Genomic DNA, 26,758 nt, shown 5'->3' on the forward strand with positions numbered 1-26,758 from the left:
TGTTTTCATTCTGTTCCTCTTTCCCTCTCACCTAACATCCTGCCCTCCAAAAATCAGAGTGTAACCTTCATGCACATTCACCCAGCTTCTACCTAACCTGTTTCTTGACATCTGTGAGGTCAAAAGTTATGGCCTCCATGCGTTCCTAAATACCTGTATACTTCTTTTAAACAAACTGGGATGTGGATGCTTTTATAAATAGAATCAGTCCTCTCCCTGTTAGAAATATTTGGGCAGCCTGGCTCAAGTTTTCACCTCCCCTAAAAGCCATTTGTAAATCATTCCCATGTCAGATCTGCAAATGAAGAAGCTTGGTTTTAGACATCGTTTTCCACCTCTTATTCTCCATGTTGCTTTACCAAGTGGGGACAGTTGTATGTGTCATTTAATGAATAACGGAGAAAAATCTGTTCAATCCATAGCAAGCTCATAATGACTCCTATAGATGACTAACTTAACTAGCGTGGGATCACCCTTAGGTACTAAATAATTTGCATATGAGGAAAAGTTACACAAAGAGCATCATCTTATCTGGTTCTTCAAAAAAACAAACCACTGCAGAAATTTTAACTAACGTAAGAAAAACATTTTGCATATTACATTATTGGGTAACAGCTCCATTTCTGTAATAGGCTTCCCAAGCCTCAAAAGGTTTGGGCAAAAAGTCTTTGTTAATTACTGCAAATTACTTCTACATATAAAAGCAACAAACTATCTTTCCAGAAATACATAGAAATAGAAATATGACAAGTATGATATTATATCAGTAGCTTTTGGTTTTCATTTTTTCTTTAGCACCTCACTTTTTTTTTTTTCCCTGTAGCCTTAATTAAATTATGTGAGATTTGTGTTATAAAGAGGGTCTCCCTCAGTCTAGCAGACAGAGGCACAACAGTTTCTAATGGCTGGCAAGTTAAACTGGGCACACTCATAGAAGAAATAGTCTTTTTAAAAGTACTAAAGAGAGCAATTAACTGTTGGAACGACTTACTAAAGATGGTAATGGCTATCTCCATCACTGGAAACTTCCAGCTAAAGCTGTTGGTTATGAAGTAGTTATTACATTAATGGAATTTCTGTGGTTGTCTTCATAAGTAAATTAAAACAGATTATCTGAATTTATTCATCCCCAGATTGGGATATAAATCTCCAGAGTTTATTACCGTCTTTTAAAAGCCAGTAAAGCTATACTTACATTAATTTATCCTATATATTGAAAGCTCTCACCAAACTAACTTACAAAGTCCTGCCCACTTTTCATCTTTGTAGGAGGAGGTTACTGAAAGTACATCAAAAACTGAAACAATTTGACGAGGGAGAAAAACAGTTTAGACAAAGCATCCATTCTAAAAGGTTTCAAATAATTTTATTAAACAATCATGTTTTACATGTCATCAGACCTAACCCCTGAAGTGCAAAAAATGTTTCTGAGGTATTAAGACTGGAGGAAAACAGGCACAGTATTTTTTGTCAGGGATACCACACTACAGCACAGTGGACTTTGTGAACAACAGGCTTTTATCCAGTATTTGCAGGATCAGAGAAAACTGAGAACAAGTCTGTATTTGTCTTTAGTTTTGAGAGCCAGAGCCCTTATCAGTAGCCAGCTGTGTCACATCAATGAAAACACAGACATGGTTAACAGAAGATGGTGATAAAAATCAATGAGGTGTTTCTAGGCCAATATGTACAGTACATGAAAATGAAATTTAATTGCTGTATGTGTGACCAAAATCCCAACTGCCTAGCCAGTTCAGTTTAATATATGTTGTGTCTATGGTGGCCTCTCTAGTACCCAGCATTTTTGTTTATTCTACAGAGCTATGCCACTGCCCTGTGCTTGTGTTTGAGGGCACCTGGTCACTCACAGTCACTTCAGATAAGTCTGATGTTTATCAGATTAACTAGAATCAACAGTACAGTACTGCTCATAGCCTGTTATCCTTCTAGTTGCCCTCTGTCCCTCACCCATGCAGTGAAGAAAACTAATCCATGCAGAAAATTTGCCAAAGAAATAAGCATTGCTCTACAACTCTTCATGTAGGAAACTAAAGCCTTATCTGAGAACTGCAAAACTCATTGGGCAAAACTGTCCCTTACGAAGTTGGATATGAATGTTTTTCTCAATTGCCAAATTGTGCTCCAAAAACAATTTTGTTTGAGGAAGTTTGGGTATCACTTTTATTAGCTTGCCTGTTCAAGGAGTCAGGGGGAAAGCAATACTTTTTCCCCTTGGAGTAGTTCTTGAGGTTAGAATTTGACTGAAGGCTGCAGATGTGGCAATTCTGTGCAGAATTAACTTTCTGCTGAACATTAGTTAAATGTAAAGCTCTCACTGATTCTCATTCAATGATTTTGCTGGAAAAAGTTTTTCCCACCTCAAGAACTGCAGCATTGTTCCCTGGGACCAGTTGCAGTTTGCTCTAAAATATTTGATTCAAAGATAGCCAACCAGATTACATCCTTCATATGATATGCCACAATTCAATGGAAAGATATATCCGATAAAATATTTCTGAATGAAAAACAAGCAGAAGTCACTTATTCTAAGTCTCTCTGGGGTTATTTTTAGCCAAGATAGATGAAAACAAGTTCTTCCTGAGACACAATTGTTTTTTCAAATTTGTGAAAAATACCATAATAAAATAGAAGTGATCCTTATCTTAGGTGTTTACAAAGTTATGAATGTTTCTGAATGTGTCAGGTTTTGTATAAGGATGGCATACTTGGAAAGGTTCTCACCTTCAGCATCTTCAGCTTTGAGACCTTACTGGAAAGCTGGAGACACGAGCTCTATTGTCACCACACCCATGGGCATGTCATACAGTCTGATCACAAACACAATTGAGATTCTCATAATTTTCTAGGATTCTTACCAATATCACTGCTTCTTACCTACACAACAACATTTAGCAAATCTATAAATATAGCATATAGCTGGAATAGAAGCTGGATACAGCTGGAGTGTTGCCTTAATATTAGTTTTTAATGGAATCATACTTCATGGACAAGAACGGAAACTCCAAAGAAAAAGTGCAAGTAAATCATCATTTTCAGTTGAAAACTGGGTTTCGGATGCCACTCAAGACTGAACCGTTGGGCCACTTTCTGTGCAGAAGAGTTAGGGAACATACGAAAAATGAAATGCTTATGATTCCTAGGACGACAACACCTGAAATCAGTGCGCTGGTGACCGAGTTCAACTGGAAAGGAGGTCCATTTGGATGAGCTGCAAGGGAAACGAAAGTGTACAGTTAAGATGTGGTTACCATCTCTCAACAATGCCAAACACTTCTGTCTTTCCACTACAACACTCTCTCTACAGAACAATTACAATGGACTAAAACAGTACTGCAGAATGAGAGCCAATCTACGTGGATAAAGCTTATCTAAGAGTACTTTGAAAACAGTTATTAGTTTTTTCAATATCCATCATACTGGGGGATAAAGACAGTAAGGATACTTGCGGGCCATAACCTCTCATATGCTAGTGACCAAAACTGACCTGTGCTATTTGAAGTGAGACTATCACTGTCCAAGAACTATCAAGGCAGAGGTATAAGGATTTGTGGCCTAATCAATTTAATGAAAGGATTTCTTCCCCAGTATCATTATCCACATCTCAATTTGAAGGTTATAGAAATCCTTAGCAGGCATATCTGGCACAGGATATTTGAGGTACTTTAAGCTTGTCTGTATGTTTTCAAAGAAGGCTTAACATGTTTATTAATTCTCAGAGAGAAGAGGCAACATATTTACTACTTAGTGTAGCTTTACAGGCTGTCCCTCCCTCCTCACCAAAGCTGAAAAAAGTCAGCTCTATTAATCAAGTTGCTGTCCCCTTTTCAATGCTGTGGTGTCTTCTGACCTTACATGTCTTGTCTCCAATAGCAGAGAAGCAGTAGTCCCACCTTGTTCCAACTCTACACTCCCCACTGGGACAGCAACAGGCACAGGAAAGGCTGTTGCTCTGGGATGGAAAAAGAGGGCTGCTGCTTCCGTTGCATGGGAAGGAAAGGTAGTAGCCATTAACACAGCAAGCTGTGTACAGCAAATGGAGAATTTGTTTTTTTTAATAATTATTATTATTTTAATGATACTTATGAGTAGGAGCATAGTAGAGAGCAATTCCCTTCAGGGACAACTTTGTTACCATACTAGAAAAAAAAAGGTAGCTGCTTTTCATGTGGTTTAAGTTAAGAAAAGGAGGGAAAAAAGTAGTATTAGAGTTTAGAGGACAGGATAGGTTGCTTGTGCCACTTGATCCTATTATGAGCAAGAGGTAGAATGGCCCAGTGGACTTCCTGGCTGTCTTCACCATCCTATCTTAGTTATTAGCTACTCCTTATTACCAACAGAGAACAGGAACAGACAGGCTGAAACAAGTCCTCCAGGTGCCCAAAGGAGAAACACCCTAAAACTTAAGAGACCTGATGTCCCATGGAGCGTATTTCCTTCATTGCCTTAGCAGACCAGAAGTTCTATCCCAGATTCCCTATAGGCTCTTTGTGTCATTAAATGCCAGGAGAACAGGAGCTGAAGCAGAGCTCTTCTGACTTTGAGCTGTAAACTGAGCTGGACTGCACCATAATAACCATTTTGCTGCTCTACGCTGCATGGGCAGAGTTTACTGCTTAAGTTTGATTTTGCATCTGGCAGTTGCAATGTTCCCTTACCCTCATATATCATAGCAACAGATTTTCATTTCAATTCCATCATAGGAATTAGAAGTTGCTATGTTGGTGGGGCTGGGTACATAAATTAAACTGAGCATTCTGAATTCACCAATTGCTTTCTTTCTAGCATGTCAGTATTGACTCATTTAAATGACAAAAACAAGCCAAAAAGAAAAAAACATTTCAGCTCAGGGCATGGAGCTCAATCAAAATGGTTCATCTCCTCAGTTCTTTTTCACTCAAATCTTCCTTTATGTTTCTTGGAATTCTGATTAACTTACCAAGCTGTGAATTGTTGGTTGGAGTTTCATCTGTATAAAACAAAAGTGGGATGCATTATATTTTACCTACCTCCTTCCCGCCTTGCAACACAAAAGCCAAGAGGCCTAACTTTATTTCCAAAGAATATCAGCTATACTTGCAGCATTGATTGGTAGCTTTTAATATCTCTGGTAGAATAAAGACAGCAGCATTAATTATGTGACACTGCTTCATTTTTAATGTGAGCAAACCAATATGAAGTTACTTAGTATTCTGTGGCACAAAAGCAACAAAACAAAAACCAACCAAACAAAAAATCCAAACAAACAAAGAAACAAACAAAACCACCCATGCCTTAGTGCTGGAACTTCTTAACTGAAAAGGTAGCCAGTTCTATTCTGTCCCTCAATAAAAATAAGTATGATATTATATGCAAGTGCCCTCATTGTTAATCATATTACAAGAAGATCTGTATATGAAAAAAGTTAACCTGAGTTTTTCAAGGAAAAATACATCAGCAACCATAAACGATTACAAAAAACACCCTTTCCCCATGCTCACTTTTCTCTTGGCAGTTACACAGTATCATTATAATCAGGGAAACATTTGTATGTTGTCTTCAGTTTTTATTACCACTGTCCATCTCAGAACAACATTTGTTGTCGCTGTTTTTACTTTTTTTGTGCAACTTGTGAGTACAGCTCACGTATACATTTGTTTGAGCAGCTGTCTTCTAAGTTTAAGTGAGGCATCCATCAAAAGCTACACAATTTCACCTTCACAAGTAGGTACCAGTTTTGTTTCTATAAACAGACACTAAAACATTTTCTGCTGTGTATGTCTCCCATAATGACTTATTTTAGATTGACAAACAAGAATAAAGTTTCTCTGAAAAGAACAAAATGTTAGCAATGAAAAGTTTAGAAATATGCAGAAGGACCACTCACTCATCTACGGTAGCCCTATTCAGGTCCTACCAAGGCAAGTGCACAAACACCGCTGTTACCAGAACAACAGCTGGTGAGACTAATGGGGAGACCTGGCTGACCTGAGGTCCCTCTGCAGACAGTGATGGGCACAGGACCAGCACTGGGACAGATGCAGCACCAGCCTAAATGAGAGAAGTGAGAAGCTGCACATCCATGCCACTAAAGCCCTAATCCTGGCCAGAAATATTATGGCGAGTCGGGTGCAGCCGGTCTGATGGTCTCTGTACAAATGTATCTGTACTAAGGCTGGACCTTGAAAATATTATAAGTGCCTCTGTGCAGCATCACACCACGGTGAGCCAGCACTGCACCCCTGCACTTCTCATCCACATCCATATACCTTGTTCCCCCAAAAATAAGACAGGGTGTTATATTAATTTTTGCTCCAAAAGATGCCTTTTTTGTTTGTTTGTTTGTTTACATGCATATTTAAACAGTCTTCTTTTTTTTAAATGAACTGTAACTAGGGCTTATTTTTGGTGTAGGGCTTATATTTTGAGCATCCTCAGAAATCCTGAAAATTCATGCTAGGGCTTATTTTCAGGATAGGGCTTATTTTCAGGGAAACACGGTAGTTCTGTTTCAGTTCTCTCATTACTTTCCCATTGTTCTTTCCTTGATTATAGAATTCCTGAGCATCACATTTTTAATGTGTTTATTTTCACAATGGGGAGGGACAGTGGGAGGAAATACTAACTCCCTCTTTCTGCTCCAGAAGGAAGAGTGTAGTCCAGGTCAGATTAAGGGACTTGCCCAATGCCACTCAGAAAATTAATGGCAGAGTTCAGAACTGAATCCCATTTTTGCAGAGTACTCCCATTAAACCATCCATCTGATAGGAGTGGGACACTCTAAAAGTGTACTATGGAGATGCAGAAATATGTCTAATCTAAAAAACACTTAAATTATTATTTCCCTTTTCCAGCCTTTTTCATGTTTTCATTTTTAAAAAAACCTCAACAGTTGTCAGGAAATTACAAAATCATTTATCCTTTCTTTGGGGTCATTCAACACTTGTGTAGAAATTTTTGTTTGCTTGAAGTTATGCAGTATATAAAGGTAATTGATGAGTATCTTACGGTTTTTTTATAATTGTAAATATAGCATTTGCAGTGTTTGAATCATAAGAAGCTATATTACCTAATAGCGGTTGCTCATCTAACAAGCTTTGTCTAGTTTCCACTCCTTGCCTAAGGCAGCATTTCTCTAACATACATAACAGTATCCCACAGTGATTTTACTGGGGTAGGGAGGAAGCATGTGAGAGACTAAAAGAAACATTAGCTCAAAATTTCCACCAAGAACTCTGACAGTAGAGAAAAAAAAACAGCAAACTCATGGAGAATACAGCTTTTCTCTGAATCACTGCAAATTTATATTAAACTGCAGAACATTTCCCCAGGTTTCTGAAATTCCTGCCCCCCATATAAAACGTTTGCTTATTCCTACCACTCCTCGTAATGATGGGGCCAGCAGAGATTACAGCATTGCCAGAGGTGCTCTGAGGGCTCCAAGTTGTCCTCCCACCAGCATCTCTTCTTTCTCTGTTACTGCAAATCTGAGCAGTTAATCAAAACAAAGTCAGTTTCAGAGTGGAATGGAATTATTGCTCTTCTGTGCTTCCTGCTTTAATGTAAACTCTTTTATAAGCAATACTACAACCTTTATTTTATTTCTTAGTACGCATTAAATTACTTTGCAATAAAAACAGCTGCAATATTCCCTAGAAGCGTATCTTATAAATGCCTTGCTTCCCAATGCATTTTGCCTCACATTGTTTACAGAACTACATTGCTGTTGTGTACAAGATCCCTCTCATTGTATATTAAATTTTCAGTAGTTAATTTCCCAAAGCTTTGTTTACAGACAGTTTTCCCCAACAAATGCGTTTTGCTTGACTAGGCACAGACAGGGTGCTACCATCCCTATGCTAGCAAGCTTCTCAAGTTAAAGTTCACATATTTTCTATGGAGTTCTAAACAGCAATGACCCACATTAAAACAATCCCCAGCACTCTGTCATCTGGAATCCACCTTTAACATCTCTAACTTATCATCTACTTTAATCTTGGGTACTCAAGTATGCTTCAACCAAGAGCATTTCTTTAATTTCAACTTCTTGTGAAAAAACTTCAAAAACCTCAGAACATCAATTCAATAAGAACAATGAATTATTTAAAAGCATAACATAGAAGTACATAATACTGTAAAAAATGTCAGAAGTATACTGAACTGATAGCATTCTAAAACTGCAAGTAGTAGTAGGAAATGATACTGCATTCTAAAGATGTCAACCCAGAATATTCTGTGTTTATATGTTTATTTAAATGTTGGAATTTCCAAAATATATTTGTTGCTCCTGACACTCCTAAAATTCAATAATTTTTGAATTGATACAACTTCATTAACTTCAACAAAATAGTGGTGTCCAAACTATAAGGGAGACAGTAATAAACTACAGGGGATGTAGTAAGTTGGTTTTCTTTTCACTGTCAGAAACTCTTCTGAATTTTTCTTGTAAGTATAGTGGCATTTACTATAGTTTAAGTTTTCCATAAACTCTAAGATATTTCTGTTCTTCCACTGTGATTGTGGATATCTTTTTTCTTAGATGCTATACTAAGAATTTCAGGTCTGAAGCTGTCTCAGAGTTGCTACTTTAAAAAATGAATTAAGAACCAAAGGACGAAGAGGTCATTTCTCATGTGTTCAACAACTTGTATTTTGCAGGTCTAGTACTATTCTATCTCCAGATGACAATATTCACTGCCCTGTTCTTCATCAACTGTTTTACATTCCTTCAGACACAAAAAACATTATTAGTTCAGACTCTACAAGTCATACTTATTCTGTGCCATCCAAACTTTCATAGCATTTATATGCAGAATAACCCCAGTGTGCCTAATTTTATATCCAAATAATTAAGAGCAACTTTCATCTGTGGAAACTTACCGGCACGAGAAAGGGACAGTCATCTGCTCTGCACAGCTTTGTCACGCAGTGAAGGAAGACCGTAGACATCTTCTGGTTCTTGTGCTTCACAAAGCGAAACACCTCAAAGGAAAACCGGCCCATTTGGCTCTTGCCATTTTCAATTATAGTCGTCTGCGGGTCCTTGTCACAGCTAGTTTTTGTAGAGAAGATTAAATCTAGGATGAGCAGCTGTATGACTAGCATTTGGAAGCTCTTAGCCGAGAATAAGACAACTTAAGTGGCAAGTTCAGTGCTTCAGCTCCTTGGAAAAGAACACGGTGCCATGATGTCCACCATGGGCAGCCACAATCTGCCTGTTAGGCTGCACAGTCCTGTGCTGAAATGCATTCCTACAGAAACATTATGTTTTGTTTTGCAACATTACAGCTATAACCAAGCTACCATTTAATTTCAGTGCCTAAAGAAACTTGAGACCTGGAGCAAAAAGTAATCAGGTATGCTAACCAGTATAGACAGGTAACTCCAAATGAAGACACTATCTCTCCAGCAACTGTCACTGATAAGATTTAATCTGAGATATTGCCAAAGTGTTATTCAAAGTCCCCATTCAAACAAATTATATCACTGGGAGTAGAAGGAGGAGCATCTATTTATCTTTAATCATTTGTTTAACTGCTTTCCTGAACTGGAGTCTAAGATGTTTTATATCAGTGTCATTCACCATAAAAGTACCTTTGGTAAAATAAAGGCCAGTTTAGCCATTCAATTTGGGTGTTAATGGTATCTCTAGAAGAGCCATTTAGATATATGCTTCTCTACTGTCATAACTCTTCTGACTTTTCTCTTCCTTCTATGTTTATGTTCACAAACAAGATAAGTCCTGACACTTTATCTGTAAGCCCAGCCCTCGCTCCTCCCTGCTGATAGCGCTTAGACTTTCCAGGCAGTTTAGAACACTGCTATTGGAGAGATTTCTAACTGCTTTCTAAAGGAAGGACCCAGAAAACACTCTGCACAGGACCTACCTGAAAAAAAGATCATATCGAAGATCATCACTAGGATTTCCAGATGGTGTGGTGTAACAGTAGTCCATCAAAACATTCCACCTGCACATGGAACAAAGTGATAGATGAGGGGAACTGACAATGTTAAGAGTAGGGGTGAAGAGTGAGTGAGATAGAATAAAAGACAGTACAGGCAAGCATACAAACTGATAATGCAGGCTGTTACATTGGAGCCAAGTTACTCTGTTTAATTGGTCACACACAAATCATCCTGCATTCCCAACATATCACCTATTTCTTCTGACAACTTACAAAACTAAACAGCACAGCATAGCAGCAGAATTGTAGAAATCAAATCATTTGGTTTCATGCAGGCCAACACACGTTCTATATCTCCTCTCAGAAGTCATAGCCACATAGGACTAGAAATCAAAACCATCCCACTCTTAGAAGCCCTGGAGTTTCTCACTTGATCTTACAGGGGTCATTTCTTAAACAACATCAATACAGCATCTAAGGTATAATTCAGAAAAACTTTCATAATGAGAACAGCAGCAAGATATGTATTCACCATTAAGGACCTGATACCCTCCAGCTGAGGACAGTGATTGTCAAACATCAACCATTATTTTAACATAGGAAAGGCTGTGAGGAAAGACTGTTGCTTCTATATCAGAAAAAATTGCAATCCAAGAGCTGAATAGCAAGCAAGACAAGAAATAATATCCTTTATGGTACCTGCCATCAAGGTTAGTTGCTCTTACAGCTGCATATATTTTGGTTTTCAAAGGTAAACCTGTACTTGGAATAAGGAGCTGCTGGCTGTAGGTTGAATCCTGAAAAAAATAAAAAAATTTTAAAAATGCCTCAATGTACCAGAAATCCCACTCTAACAACCCATCTGCATCCACAGACTGAACTCTCATCTAATTTTTCTGACCTTTGTATATAGAACAATCATTTATTTTGTCCTCCATAAGAAGCAAAAAGCAGTGCCAAGGCATTTGCCTACACATTTTTCTATAACAATCAACAACACTTGGCTGGCCTTATCCTATGCAACCATTTTGGGGAATTTATGAATTCCAGCACCTACAGGCAAATGTAGCAGTTACTTTGGTTTTCTAAAGGAGGAACTTAACTGAATTGTCCCGGTGTACCTTTTCCCAGTAAAGGTTGTTAAGGTTATCCAATTTATTGGAGATAGCAATGCCACCAGGTTTTACACATCTTAAGATGTAGTCTGGGAGAACAGACACATTCTATTATGTGAAATGTAGTTTCTATGGAAGTCAGCTTGTTGAAGACTACAAATAATAAACATTTTCATTTAAATTCTATTATTTAAAAAAAGCTGCTTCAAGAAAGCTGCATAGAAAATAAAAGTTGGGAATTCCCCATATACTACTACATAGATATAGCTGATTTATTGGTTTCTTGTTCAAAGGTTGAACCATTAATGTCGCTTCAGCAGCAATGCCATGAAACAAATCTGTGTGACAGATGTTAATTTAGCATATCAAAATGCACTTACTGCTAACGCCACCTATGTCAAATATGTTACTAATCCAGAAAGCACAGGGACTCAGCATGTTGAGACCTTTTACGAGTGGCTGAAACACTCAATACATAAGAAAATTTTTGTCAAACAGAATTTTGACCAGGTTCATTGAGGCAGGCAAGACCAAGAGCAGCAGCTGACAGCAACGAGAAGGACTAAGCGCATACATCAAGTATTCTTTCAAATGGAATAACTCCAAAATTCACAGCACGCCCAGTATTCAATCTCTGCAGCATCGGAGGCCTTGGAACATACACATGCTCACACAGACCACCTCTGCAACATACACAGAGCAAGCCCTTGAAGTGAGATGAGTTAAGTTTGCCTTCTTTAAAATTAATTATACATTTCTCTAATGTAGGTCTGTCACATTTTGCAACTGATTAAAAAAAGAGTGCCTCACTATTACATTTCAAAATTGTTCTTTTCTTCTTAAAGACGAATTTTTATTCATTTAGACAGACATTTACATCAAGACCATGAAGCATTAAACCACTTAGGCTCCGTGAAAGTCCATTAAACGTTTTGCTATTAAAGTCTTTCTGAGTCTATCATAATGGCTCCTCTTGACTTTCCTAGTGATAAGACACACTAACACCACAAAGTAAATGTAGACATCACCTTGTGAGGGAAGACGGCGGTGAGCTGAGAAGATGAAGAGCCAATTCCAGGGAAATAACACTACAGCTAAAGCTTTAAAGTGTGGCTGCTCGCAGTCAAAAGCCACATCTGTACACAACGCCTTGCCAATACCAAGGGGTCCCAAGGCCCCCACCAAAACCAGGACTCTCCAACAGGGACACCACTGCTCACGGTTGACTTGTAAACTCACTGGGGTAGGGAGGATGAAAGCTCATCTTGGTATGTGGTGTTTGAGGGAAAACAAGTGCTCAGCACAAGCACCAATAGCACTTACACCTGACTGTGTGCAGAACTGGGCCCCAAGAGGCAGCAAACATGTGGTGGTCAATGCTTGTCCTGACTGAGAAATCTGGCTACCCCTCACCCTGCCCCATCCTTTTGGTTACAGGTTTATTTAAAAATGAGAGAAGAATAATCTTCATTTTAACAGATCATAGGTTATTTGGAGCTCTGCTCTGTCAAACAAACAGCACTTTTTTTAAGCATGCCTTTGGAAAATGTCCTGTTACAATATTTATAGCTCATTATGTTCAAAGCATAAAGCATTGACTTTTAAATCAGTTGCATCAATTATAACTCAGCATCATGATGGCATGAATAATAACGTAAAAGAATCAGATTCATAATTTACAAAAATGTTGCTTGATAGATTGAAAAATTGATATTTAAATAAGGTATTTAAAACGTATGAATAAAAATTTTAATCAACACAAAAAATATAATTTCAGGGATTAATCCTAAGCAGAGGTCCGTGCATTTTTCATATTTTACTTTCACCATCCATACTTACGTAGTAAAAGCTTTTATAATAATGCATATTCAAGTTAAATTATCTAAAATGTATGGAAGAAGAGTTAGTTGAAAGCTGTTAAAATTATTAACCCTTAAAATCTTGAAAGTCCACACAATGAGGCAACAAGTGCAGTGAGCTATAGATTTGGAAGAAATCCTACATCCCTCATTACAATTACAGATGATCAAAACACTCTGACGATGCTTGAAAATAAAAATACTCTGGCAAAAGAGTTACCGTTCGTTGCTGAGGTAACAGGTCTGGAATATTTTTACATAATTCTACAGAGTACTCTCTGTATCTGTACATGGTACCTATACACATACACACACATAAACATCATAAATGCAAACACGAGCATGCACTCCGGAGTATGATTACTATTGCTACAACTGATGAGTCTTTTGTCACTGCAACCTGAAAGCCAGAGCTGTAAACTGAGGAGCTGTATAAATACAGGAGAAAAAGACTGTGTGTCCTCAAAGACCAGCCATATAAAAACAAGACAACAGGTACACGCAAACAAAAAGGACAAAGGAATGCAGAGATGAAAGATGTCCCATTCACGGGAGGAATGGGAAGGGAATAGCAAGTAATGAAGAGGTTTCTAGACTTTGCTAATCCAGCTTGTACCTACATAGTGCAGAGATTAATTTAGTCCAGGTCATGCTACTGTGTTTTATACTCACGTTGTAAAGTAACAAATGCAAAGTGCTTATAAATGTACCATTGTTCTCTCTTACAGAAATAGCAGCTGATGACCTACAACAGAACCAGAAACCAAAAACCATCATGAAGAAAGATATCTTATTTTTGTGTTTATACACTTTAATGGGTTTTTTTCATTAAAAACCACAATGAAATATATCACAAGGAGATAATTTATGCATTTGGGTTATAAACTTCAGAAACAGGAATTTGTAGTGGAAAGACTGACAGAACCTTAACTATGCAGAAAGTAATGGTTACTGTTGAAAACATGAATCAGAAAAATAATTAGCAGAGAGGCAAAGTGACAAAAAGGAACCCACTTTTCATGATATACAAGGTTTACTCATGGAAATATTTTCTCTTGCACACTATATTCACATGATTAAAAATTATTTCATGAAGAATTCCCTTTTTTTTGCTGCTAACATTTTGTCCCCAGATCACTTGAATTTCAAGAGAAGTTTTACAGTATCTAAGGCTCTCTTCATAAAGGCAGCTCTTCAAAAACTATGTTATTTCATACAATGATGCTACAGAATTTTCTTTTACTTTGCATCACCTCCTTCTCAGTGCTTTTTTTGCTTTCCTTTTTCCCTTGTGCAGCTAAAAAACACTATGTTGACAATACTGCTATGGCACATATATATTTAGGCATACATTGCATATAGACATTTACATATGGGCTTACACAAACATGGGAATGAAACATGTAGGAATGAAAAGCACACTTACGAAGCAAGCTGAGTATTGTTAACCAAGTACTCCAGTGGATAGCTACAGCTAAATTTGTACAGAAGCCCAGGCAGGTAGCTGATAATTGTTGGTGGGTCTGGAGTATCAATATAGCCTGAAACATTACCTATCTGTACCACTGAGGTATTTCCATAAGCATTAATACCACGAGCTGAGGATACCTATTGAGGGAGACAGAAAACAACTATTAACAGAAAGTTAACTATGGAACAAAAGATATCTACGGACAGTGATGCTTTAAACCATAATTTACCAAGAGATATCTTCAGGAAATGCTTCAAAAGTGAAATTACTTTAGTAACATGTTCCATGTGTTCTGTTTTTCACCTCCCCATATTCACACACATACAGTTCACAAGTTATATCCCTGTTCTTAAAACACAAACTTGAACAACATTTGAAAAAAAAGATGGAACCTGGAAGTATTTTTTTTGTAGATACTTTTATTTTCCGAGCATTCCCAGCAAATTCATGTAACTTACCAGGAAAAACTGAAGGAACTTTTCTATTACATTTAAAAATTATTAGCTTAAGATGAGCTTGCATATGAAATAATGAAGTCAATACACAAGCAGTTTTATTCACAGAAACAACTCTGTCACTCTTGAGCTTTGCTTTTGACATATTAAAATCAATGTACTTTATTAGCCAAATCGCTGAACATGGAGTCTGTGGCTGTGTCATTTTACATTATACATCTCTAAATCTAGATTATAAACTATGTGCAAAGAAACACTGTCAGAAATGCAAGAGCTGAAAAGCAATACAAACTTAATGCCAGTGCAACCTTAATTCAGTCCCTGGACACGTGCTACCTTGCACTGCTCAGGCTGATACAGTGTGCAGAGCCACCAGTAACATGCAGCTCTCCAGAAAAGTGGAGGACACCCTTTCCTCCTGGTAGCAGCCCAGCCCCACTTCACCTGCAGCTACTGATCTGAATAAGTTTGAAAACAGCAGATAAGTGCCACAAATCACTTTCTCAGTAGGTACATACACAATAAGTCAAATTAACTTGGCACTGGACTTCCACTATTACATTTATTTTGTATAACGGTATTAGCAAAACAGATGCTTTCATTAGCTTTAGAATACACAATTTCTTAAAACATTTCATTATGGAAGAATCATCTGTGGTGCACAAGTTGTAAGATTTTGCACTGAATAGCACAGGATACCCAGCAGGTATTTTGATTTTTTTGACTACAGAAAAACCAGCTACAAGACAGATACAGCCATGCACTTTCCCAATAGTATACCTAGACAATTGCTAAATGGCAGGAAAGTTATGAAAGTCAAATTTCATAGGATCTATTCCTTGCCTAAAAAACACAGACTAGAGCACTAAGGTAGCATAGCCAGCTACAGCCCTCTTTAGCTTCCCAGCATCCCACCCTGAAAAATACAAAGTTGTGTCTACCCTACCACAGACAGACCTCGGTTTTACCTGAGTTCTGCCAGAACTGTCGTCTTTACTTTTATTGCAAATGGGTTTGAAGGTCTTTGCTGTGAAACACAGCCAAGAAATGCATGCGATTGTACTACTTAAGTGTGGGGAACATGATAAGAAATGCTCCCTGCTCCTTTATCCACTTTGTTGCACAGCATGCATAAACTGAGAGAGGATGAGAGGAATATTTGGTTATAATTTTAGCAGCTGCTACCTTATGTTTGTATCCTGTACAACCTTGTGGGGAGCTTCACAGGGAGCTCCAATTATTTGCATTTGCTCTTAAAATTATAATCAAATAGTCAGTTCAGGGAATTTACAATGTGAACAACACCACAGGAACAAGAAAAAGTTGCTTCCTGGCAATTTCCTCTACTGCAAGTCATGGAAGTGCTACAGCTTTTCAGGCAAAACAGGAGAAGAAAATCTTGAAGTTGCTGAACTGGTTTTCGCTGAACTTTTAAAACAAAACTCAGCCTGAGGAAAATAGGTCATAGAGCACATTGAACAATTCAGCCCAGTTTTGCAAAATCATTAGCAACAGAAAACAGGGAGTTTGTTATAAAAACTGGCAGGTATCATCAAGTGCAAGTGTGAATTACAGATATAATATAAGCCTTAAAAATAATACTTTTTTATACTTGTTTTTGTAAGTTACCCATAGATCCTTTGATACAAGTCACCACTGCCTGTACAGTGTGATATACACACAAACTGTACAACTCTCTTCTCCCTTAGTTTAGAAAGTTTGAGTCCTGACCTGCCCCTCTCGCTCCATTCAGAGTGAGGTAGTTTCACTGAAGAAAATGAAATTGTACTGGTACAAAACAGATTTCAAAGTCAGCTTCTGGATCAGATTCTACCTCCAAAATCTCACCTGCAGCTGAGGATCAGATTTAGCGATCAGCTCTACAAAGATGTGTGTTATCCATACGTGGAACAACAACATAAAATGTAGACACTGAAGTCATGTAACCAGGCAAAACACCACAGCACAGCGTGGCTGCACACTAAGATATCAGAGCTGAAAATGCAAATCTGAACTTCAGTCCCACATCTTGACATTTTTAGCATGAATTGAGCACATAGGTTAGATAGTCCTTTTTTTGTGTGTCAAACTTTCAAAACTTGCTTGAAAACTTCAGTTTGTTGCCAGGCAGTTACATATTGAGCTTTGATTGTGAGACTTCAAGGTGCTGCTAGCAGAGGTGTCTAGTGTGGGCTGGGCCCTCTGGCCAGACTGTCTCCGCCAAAGACATTCAGCCTTATCACAGAACACACAAGATCAGTCAATCAGTCAGCAAGCCCCTCTCATATCAGAGCACAGAAGTAGGTACCCAGACTATAAGACTCATCTGTCTAGTCCACTATTAAAATATTTTACTTTCATTTTCCAAGTGGGTATTTTAAAAGTTTCAGCAAAACTGAAGGCGTATTCAGCAAGAGTTTTAAAAATGGCTTGGAAAAATCTACTTTTTCCACTGAAAAAAAGAGTAAAAATCAAAAATATACTTTCTAATCAGCGAACAAATGTGTGTCCCACCACATTTTCTCATTAGTAATCAAGGTTATAAATTACCAACTTTCTCTGGTTTTCTTTGATGAATGGAAAATATTTTTAGCTGGGCAAGACAATGTAAACATTATCTGTAAAAGAAATAACACTGTCAAGGTCATACACTTGATGCTATGCATAAACAGCCATCCTACAATTTCACTTTGACCTTGTCTTACCACTAAAGTGTTTCCACAGGATTCCAAAGTACTCAGATTGATGATGAAAATGACCACTGCTGGAAAGGTGTTGTTATTGATGAAACCCCTGCAGTGGGCATCCCCATGTTTCCCATTCAGTGCCAGATCTGTCTCAGAATAACCAGAGAAAAGAACTGTGCAAAAATTTATCTTCATAGTAATTGTCTGTACTCCACAGAAAACATTGATATCTCGTTCAGCTGCAAGAAAAATACAGGGAAAGACACTGTAAGAAGATGTATTTTAACTAATCTCCATATAATTATTGTAGCAGTTACTCTAGTGTTGTAACTTATGATTAAATAAATTTTAGAACCCAGTCTCAGCAAAATATTGAAATATAAAGGTCAGAATTGCATTATTCTGAGGAACAGATTTGACTCTATAGCTTCACTAAAGAGAAGACAAGAACTAATATCATAACATAGTCTGCCACACAACAAAACCATTATTCCAAAATTCCCCAGCAAATCATTCAGTAGCACATCATAAACTGAAGCACTGCGAGGGTGTGGAAAAAAAAAAAAAAAAAAAAAAAACAAAAAAAAAAAAAACAACAAGTGGTTAAACATTTGGAGTCTGATTAAATAGCCCCTTTCTGGAATAGAAATTTCCAATGATTTTGAGAAATTCAGGAGGCCAAGCTCTGCCCTCCAGCCCACTCTGGCATGGAAGTCAAGTGTGTTTGTCTGAGCCTGTCTGGAGTCTACTTTGTATGACACTGCAGTCTCAGGTTGTGCAGACTTTCAAGTACAATCAACAGCATACCACTGCAATTTATTATGTTATCTTAAAGCTGGGTTTCATTACAACTTTAGCTGTAATGAAAAATCAGTTGGCTCTTGAAAGACAATGATCGATACTGCAAAGCATCTTGCAATCTTTCATTCTGTACATTATGACAATATAAAAGACCTAGAAAACAGCAATTGTTACAAGTGATCAATTTTTGAACAACAGCAAAAAAAAACTTTTTGGATTAATTTGACCTTTTATTCAAAAGTTCTGAAGATTTTTATGTACTTGAACAGAAAAGCATCAAGTAAGGATATAGGCACAAGCAACAGTTTGTTTTGCTTTAGAGCTGTAACATAGCTTTTCTATAAGGTCTTGTCTGCCTGCAGACAATTGGGGGACTGCTTTTTTCCCCCTAGTGATTTACAAAAAGACATACTGCATTGTGGTAAACACAGACATCACTCCTTTATATAATAACACATTTATTGCATCTGTTTAAAGATTAAGTGCTATTAAAAACTGCAAAAGGATTTCAGTCAATACTACACCATTAAGCCTGCTGAAATGAATTGTTCCACTGCATTGTCACAACAGAGAGGAAATGAAATCTCCATTATAATGAACTAGCTCTTTCCCCATGGTACAGGAGCACAAGTAGTTTAATATAGACAGTTTTAATGGTGGGTTTAAAGCCAAAACAATCAAGCACAGGAAATAACAGACAACACTCTGTCCTGAGCTAATGTGGTGATAAATGTTATGTACAGGGTGTAAATTTGGGCAGAAAGGTATTGGAGGCAAAACAGGAACTGATTTGGCATGAAATTCATACATATACATAATTCCACTAACATAACATGCAAAAATCAAGAAAAAGCATGCCTTTGTATTCACTACTTGTGGACTGTTATGATCCATTTAATTGATGTACTGAGGTAGAGGGAACGGTACAAAAAGGCAAATGGCAAAGTGTGTCTTTACACTTATTTGGACCAATGCACAAACAGTCAGATTGTAACAAATTTCAGGATGTAACATAAAGCAGTTCCATTAATTTTATAACTCCCTTAGAGCCTTTTAAAAAGCAAGATATTACTGTACCTGTTAAGGTACCATTACTACTTGTAAAATTCTCATTTGACACTAAGGGAAATGAGACCATACAGTACAAAAAAACCTTTGTGCTATACAGGAGGATAAATGACCTTTCTAGACTGAACCTTTTCTGCCCTCTACTTTGCAAGAAAGTATTGTTGCCAAATTAGTCCATTCTGGAATTAAAACTTTATTTGTTCAGATATTCATCTGAAATCAGGTGCAAACAGACCTAATGCTCCTTTAGATGTTAAATATCTAGCTGTAGCTAATTTCTTGCGAATTTAGAGAGGTAAATATCATTCCTATATAAGTTTAAACAAAAAGTGTTTGCATTCCTGCAGTAAAAGCTTCTGTTTTTCTGAGTAAGAGAGGACCAATGGTTTGAAGGTTAGGTCACCCAGCTGATGGGGCCTTAAATATGATGACTTCTTTGTCACAGAGTTTCCATAGAGGCAAAGCACTTGGCCTTTTTCTGACTCAAATCACACAAACTATCTCTAGTCAACAGGACTCACAAGAGTGTCACATGCAAAACAGAGTAAAGTTCAAGAGGTACATAGATACTACATAACAGGGACCATCTTGAATCAAGGACAGACCCATGGCAACACAAGCCAAATGCTGACAGCTCCACTGCTTGTTTCTGCTCTGGTACCCTTCCACACATTGCCAAGATTTGCCCCAGAGCAGGCAGCAAAAAAACCTGTAGAGGACACGAGTTTGCCACAGAACACAGTTGACAAAAGTAATTTCACCAGAAGAGGCATGCAAAGACACTTATCGTTCAAAATCAGCTTCTCTGCATGAGCCTCCTCTTTGATCAAATCACTACTTTGAAACTGAATTAAAATGCATAGTGTATGTGAAAAAGCTGCAATATTTTCTTGGTTTCTACTAAGTTTTCAGTATGTACTTACAGCAAGAGATCCCTGAACCAAAACTGTGCTTTTCCCACCTGGAGATGGCTCCATCCCCCAAAAGCCTTCCGAAAGCTGTTCTTTCTTGCAATGCAGAACTAAAGCTTTTTTCTCCAGGCAATCTCTGAGGGACAGCAGGACCTGACCTTATTACATACTGTCTAGAACATATCTTGCTTTTTGTATAAAACGTTTTAGAATTTTCTGTCGACCATATAGGGTTTTTTTTCTTCATTCCTGCTGACTACTGCATACCTACACACTAAAACAAACCCAAGAACTGCAGAAACAAAAGTCCTGCCTGATTATTTATCATCTTATTCTTGCAGCACTATCCCTATGCAAGAGTCACCTAAGCAATGAATGATAAAAGCACAAACAAATGAAAAATGGATGAGCTCCAAGGTTCCTTTAGGAAGGCTTAATTTCGCATCTTTGCTGAAAACAACTTCTGTTCTCCACAGCATTGAAAGAAAAAGAGCAGACAACTTCAAATCCCAATGGTTTCTCTCATATTTGCACACCACAGACCTCAGGAAGAAAGTCCATTCTCACCCCACATTTGGACTTTCAGCTGACAACAATGAAGACTTCTCATGTGGAACAAATTAGGAACAGGAAGAAAGTCCTATCCACAATCAGGCCTTGTGAGCAGTATCTAAGCCCGATGGATGCTTGTTTTGAAATGTTCTCCTTTTTGACCTCTCTCTCACCACTCCCCTTACATTTGAATTCTGGAGGTAGCCGGGTCAGCATCCTCAAAGCCACAGCCTGGGCTGAGCAACCTGGAGAAGCATAGTGACAGCAATCCCATTACCCCATAGAGGCTCTCTCAGCCATTCTCTGGGGTTCTTGAACCCTGAAAGCAGAGCTCCAGCAGCCTCACTCAGCTCCATTAGCCCCAGACCATTTCATAGCAGTCCTTTTTTGCGTACCGAAAACAACACCTGTCAAATTTTGGGACAAAAGGGTTTTCTGAGTTTTACCTCTATCTCAAATGCACAGCTAACAAGTAGAATTATTTTTCTTTCCTAGTTCTCAGAATCAGCACTAAGGCTGTTGATTAAATTCCAACCTTTGAATCTTTGCTGCCTGAGATCACAAACAAGAAAGAGCAGGACTCAACTTTCAGCTCTTACAGGAAGTGCAGGGTGATTAGCATTTACTAAAAAAAAAAAATAAAAAAAAAATAAAATCTGTTTACTTGTAAGATGAGCAAATTTTCTCCCAAATCCCTGAGATCTGGCAAACATGGAATCTGATATGACCCTTTTTCATGAGGCAGAACTGCAAGCGGCCCCTAAATACCTACAATAAGAGCTCGATTCAATTAATGAGTATCACATTGCATATATAAAACCTTGGCACAAGGCTGGCGTGAAAAAGGACCAGAGAAATACTTTAAAAGCACAGAAAGAGGAATCTAAACTTCCCTCTAGCTCTTGCAATCCTCTCAAGAAGACTGAAACAGAAAAACAATTACATGAGAAAGGTAGATCTGAGGCAAGTGGGCATAATTCACCCACACATTTGAGGCAAGCCTGTAAAGTTTTTACTTAAGAAGGGAAATATAGAAGTAGTTTGTTAAATACTCAGATAGACAGTGATTTTGTCAGGGATGGAGACAACATATTCTTCTTTGCATGTCTTATTTATCTACCTTTCATATTCACACCTACTAAGTGAACAAGAATGAATCCCACTGTTGGTCTTTATGTCAACAAAGCACTTAAAAGTAACACAGGAAACAATAAACAGACTGTAGACTTTCTGCTGACTTAAGTTAATAAAAGAGTGGATTCTTCCTGAAAAAAATCAAAACTATTATTATTCAGAAATCAGCAAAACTGGAAGGTATCACAGTGTAATACTACAGTTCATCACTATGTGGTTCAATTTGATTGCTACCTCAGAAACACAAGATGTGAATGAGCCAGTATTCACAGCTTTTTAAATTATTATTATAATTTAATAAGAAATTATTCCTGCCCAAGAAATAACTGAGGCAGGAAGTATAAGCAATGTAACAGAGACTAAAAATGTTCTTTAGCTGGGTAAACCCTGATACACATGTCGTTAAGACTGAAATTTCATTTCTATTTCTCATTGTATTAACAGCTCCAGATATCTGATGTCCCCAGAATGACTTAATTCCCACTTTCCCAGAGGCATAAGTATATGTCATACATAGATACACCACATGGCTTCACCAGTCCCTAACTAAGCATTAAGTGTTTAAATAAGACACTGAATTTTGCCATTGACTTCATTTTGCCCAAAGATAGACATGTATTTATTTAACTAAAAGGACATAATTATATTCTCTTATCCAGATAAAACATGGAAGAAAATCTAGTTAGAAGTTTCAGACTCTTAAATCTATAGAGAACACTTCTAACAACACGACCTCTGGTGACCTTCTTGGGCAGGATAGAGCTCTGGCAAAAGCAGGTCAAACCCCAGTTGTACGAGGGGAGGTGTATTTGTTTCTACTAGGCTGAATTTGACCCGTTGTTCAATTAAAAAGAAAGTTTCATTGTCACCAAGATAGTTAAAACTCAATGTGGAGTCCTGCCCACAGGCTTCAGACAGATTTAAAGCTCTGTATTTAAAAATAAGCACTGCTTTGAACCAAGACAATAAAGAAGCCATTAGAAAAAGATGTCTATTAAACACTTACCAGGAAACCTGCTATGGAGGTTAGCATCACAGTTGTATCCATTGAACTGAGCAGTCACTGAAAGCACTTTAATCGTCAGCAGGAGCAGTAACCATACCTGTTCCATTGCAAAACCTAGCAAAACATTAGGTGGTTATTACACACATCTGTTCATTGCGTTAAAGATGCTTACTGCAGACATTAAACCACTCGGGAGGTGATGGTCTCCAGCAAAGGAATTGGGAGGGGGATAAAGCTCACAAGCTTATGTGAAAGAGGCCACAGGCAGCAGGACCCATTTCTCTACTTCCGAGTGTAATTTCTATTAACTTCTGCAGCTTTTAATCAAAACTTGTGACAAAAGAAAGGTAGTCAAGCAAGATATGAAAAAAAGAAAAAAAAATCCCTAAAAATATAGCGATAGATTAGGATTGTTTAAATATTTAAACTCCAGGAACTTTTTGACTTTTCTGTGTAAAAATTCTTTGAGGAAGACATCCTAGAAGAACAGCTTTTACTTAAGCCAAGTCCTTGAAAACCATACAGATAAATGGCTTGCTGAGCAACTCTCAGACTCAAGGTCCTAGAACAAAAATCTGTTGATATCTATTTGCCAAAAATCTGTTTTTTGAAGCATACATGCAATTGCATTGAGCTCACATACAAACTTAGCACAGACACTTCCATATACTTGAATTATACCTGCCAACCAGACTAGGAGATCAGAACATGTGAATTTCTAGCATCTTAAGTAATTATTCCTCTGGGGACAAAAAAAATCCAAGGTGTAATACCTGTGGTATTTAGCACATCCGAAAAACCATCTGATCCATGCTTTTTTCAAAATATCCCAAAAATATTGAGATTATTGTCCATGAATCCAAGTGTCACTATTTTTTTAATAAGATTTCACAGTCCTAGAAAACATCTCTGCTGATGTGGACCTCAAACACTGAAATACTCCCCATTTGTCTAGACAGGAACTGAGCAATTCTTTAGGAGGTTTGCTTTCTCTAAGACTGTGGACACAGAGATGCTGACCATCACCTTTCTTCAAATGGACATCAAAGAACATTTGTAAACTCCATAGATGGACCATACCTAAATTACACCATATTTGGCATAGCAAGTGGTTGTCATGCAGCGCTGAAAAGAGCTGGCACCAGCACACGGAGAAGACTTTTGAGACAAACCCTCACTCTTAACTGGATCTTTCATGGCTACACAGTGGTTTGAGCTAAAGTGTGCTCAAATTAATTCCACTAGTTTTCAAGCCAGGCTCACAGAGCACACAAACCTGGGATGTAAAGCCCTGCATTGAAAGACAGACCCACAGAAGACATTGCCAAGTGCTCCTTGTCAGCAAACAAACCGTTATACAACAAAGCACTGAGCCAAACTCTACTAAATAAGGTCAAAAGACTGTCAAAATGTACAGCCATTCATTGCCGTGTAATTCTGAAGTAAACAGAATAAAAACGGAGAACTGAAACACCAGCTTCCTGCTAAGCATGCATGTTTTGTCAGTCAGGTATAATACCTCTTGCTATCATATCCAAAAGCAGTTTTGCTCACAAGTTCTTCACAACCTCCTCAAAGCGTGACCTAGAGCAACAATGCAACCTCCTTTTAGTTTCAGGTAAAGACAGAAGTCTAAATGAAAGCACTCTCTGACCCTCTACTCCCTTTCCATTAGATTCATGTGGAAGTTAACAGCACTTGTAGCTAATGCTGATAAAGAATTGTGAAAAAAATAGGAGAGAAAATAAAATTGCAAACTGGGTTGCTATGAAACCTCTCTATTTTCATGATCTCCTCACCCTCTCCATGACTTTCAGATGGAGAAATAAGGCAGTGTGTTGTTTGTTTACTATGAAAATTCATACTTTATTTTGAAAGATATATTTTTTCCTCTGGAAAATTGGCATTTCTCCAGTGTACTGAAGCCTTACCTCTGCTTGTACCACAGTTACATCAATAAAGTGGCTATTACTGTTCTGCTGTATATGAGCTGGTTTCTGATGTCCCTTACAATGTTATGAATCAAGGGCAATTTACCAAGATCTAAATCTGACTTCAACTTTCTAACTGCCACAATATTTTTTGCTAAAAAAAAAAAAACCCAAAACTGTTTGAAAATAATTTAATTTAATGAAAGATTACACTGACAAAGCTGTAGCTATTATTTTAGATGAAAAGCAGAACTTAAATAAATTCTAAATTTTTAATTATTAAACTTAAGTAGGAGAGATGATTGCTAAGGAGAAAAGCTGAATTAAGACATTAAGTATTTATAGCATTAGTTCTCTAGCTGTATTCAGAACAAGCCAGATTTTAACACAACCAATAATGTCCTACTTGTTTTCTGGCTATTGTCTCATCTGCATATGGATCAACATGCAGATCCACATCACCAACTGAGCTGACTACTGCTGATTTCAGTTAAATGAGTTAGGAACATGCATTATTTTTCATTTCTAGAGAGAACTGCACAGCTAGAAAGCACCACGAAAGGCCAACCTCACTTATCTACCCACCCCAGTAAGAATCGAGGCAGCCATCCCTGCTTTTCCAGCCTGTTCTAAAAGGCCTCTAGCAATTTATTTCTCAACAGAAATTTATAAAACTTCAGTCCCCCAAATGTAATAAGGCATCATAACCAAAATATTTGTACTGTACTGATACTGCTGAGCATTTCACCCAATTAAAGAAGAAAGCATGAAAGTTTTATCAAAATAGCAGCAGAAACATCATCATCTTATTGCCTGTACATGAATCTGAAATGATAATTCCACATTCAAAAAAAAGGAATGTGATATGCAAGTGTCAGGAATAGGGTGATTTATAATCCAGGAGTCACCAAATTCACATGGAATATGTTCGTCTTTTTTCTCCTACTTAGTATGCAATTCTTTAAGCCTTTTTCAAGGAATAGAATTCTTGGTGGTTAAAAAAAAAATCCAAACAAACAAACAAACAAAAAAAGAACAAACGAACAAAACAAAACCTGAACAAACGAACAAAACAAACCCCAAACAAACAAAAAAACACCACCTGCTTATTTGGTCTTGTTGCATACATTTTTGGCTGTTAAGAAGACTTTCACAATTCCAAAGATGCCAACACACACTGCAAGGGAAATGTGATCCTTCCTATCTACAAAACTCTTAACTGACAAACTGGTACCAGGTTTCACTGATGCACCCAGAGTTCTCATCTGTGTTTGTTAGACCTCAACTCCAGTTTTCTCTGTTAAGCAACTTCAATGATCTTTTAATGTTTATGTTACTGACCAGTCCAGATCACCTCAAAAAATCCTGTCACAGTCACTTAAATAATTTTACTTTCAAGTGTTTCTGCCACTACCCATCCACCTAAGGATCCCTTCCAAACAGGGTCTGGCATTTTCTGTTTAGCAAAGGAACCATTCTTTCCCTTGACCTGGAGGTGGAGGTAGAAAATCCTCATGTAGGAGTTCCACTAACACAAAAATAAATTCACATGACAACTATCTCAAGCATAACTAGAACAAAAGGGCTTTAGAGGCCAGATATAGACAAAGAAACAGTCGAGGATTTAGAGACCTACCAAACTTGGTTAGTTAAATCATTTCAGAGACCATGGTTCACATAGATTTCTAATACAATCAATTCAAAGGAAAAACAGCCCAACATATCCATGTTTCAATGTAATAAAATTAAACTTCCAGAATCCTGAAATAGTCAGGGTATGAATCTCAGCTGAACCAGAGCTGTCTTTATATTTGGCACTGAGTCACAACTGCAGGTCTTACTGTTCTGTGCTGAGTACACTGCGGG

The 26,758-nt window shown here is 37.6% G+C and overlaps 1 protein-coding gene across 1 annotated transcript; it reads right to left on the reverse strand.

Annotated features, from left to right (window-relative positions):
- Window positions 1-1,399: 1,399 nt before the first annotated feature.
- Window positions 1,400-23,067, reverse strand: ZPLD1 (zona pellucida like domain containing 1). The gene is made up of 10 exons (XM_065857579.2): window positions 22,962-23,067; window positions 17,508-17,728; window positions 14,303-14,484; window positions 13,549-13,621; window positions 10,602-10,699; window positions 9,885-9,965; window positions 8,878-9,049; window positions 7,376-7,484; window positions 4,958-4,987; window positions 1,400-3,229 (listed from the first exon to the last, which is right to left on the reverse strand). The coding sequence occupies exons 1-10, from the start codon at window positions 23,065-23,067 to the stop codon at window positions 3,054-3,056; spliced, it is 1,248 nt and encodes a 415-aa protein (XP_065713651.2). The 3' UTR covers window positions 1,400-3,053.
- Between the last annotated feature and the right edge of the window lie 3,691 nt (window positions 23,068-26,758).

This window comes from Patagioenas fasciata, chromosome 1 (genome assembly GCF_037038585.1).
Source record: "Patagioenas fasciata isolate bPatFas1 chromosome 1, bPatFas1.hap1, whole genome shotgun sequence".
In the NCBI taxonomy this organism is placed as follows: domain Eukaryota; kingdom Metazoa; phylum Chordata; class Aves; order Columbiformes; family Columbidae; genus Patagioenas; species Patagioenas fasciata.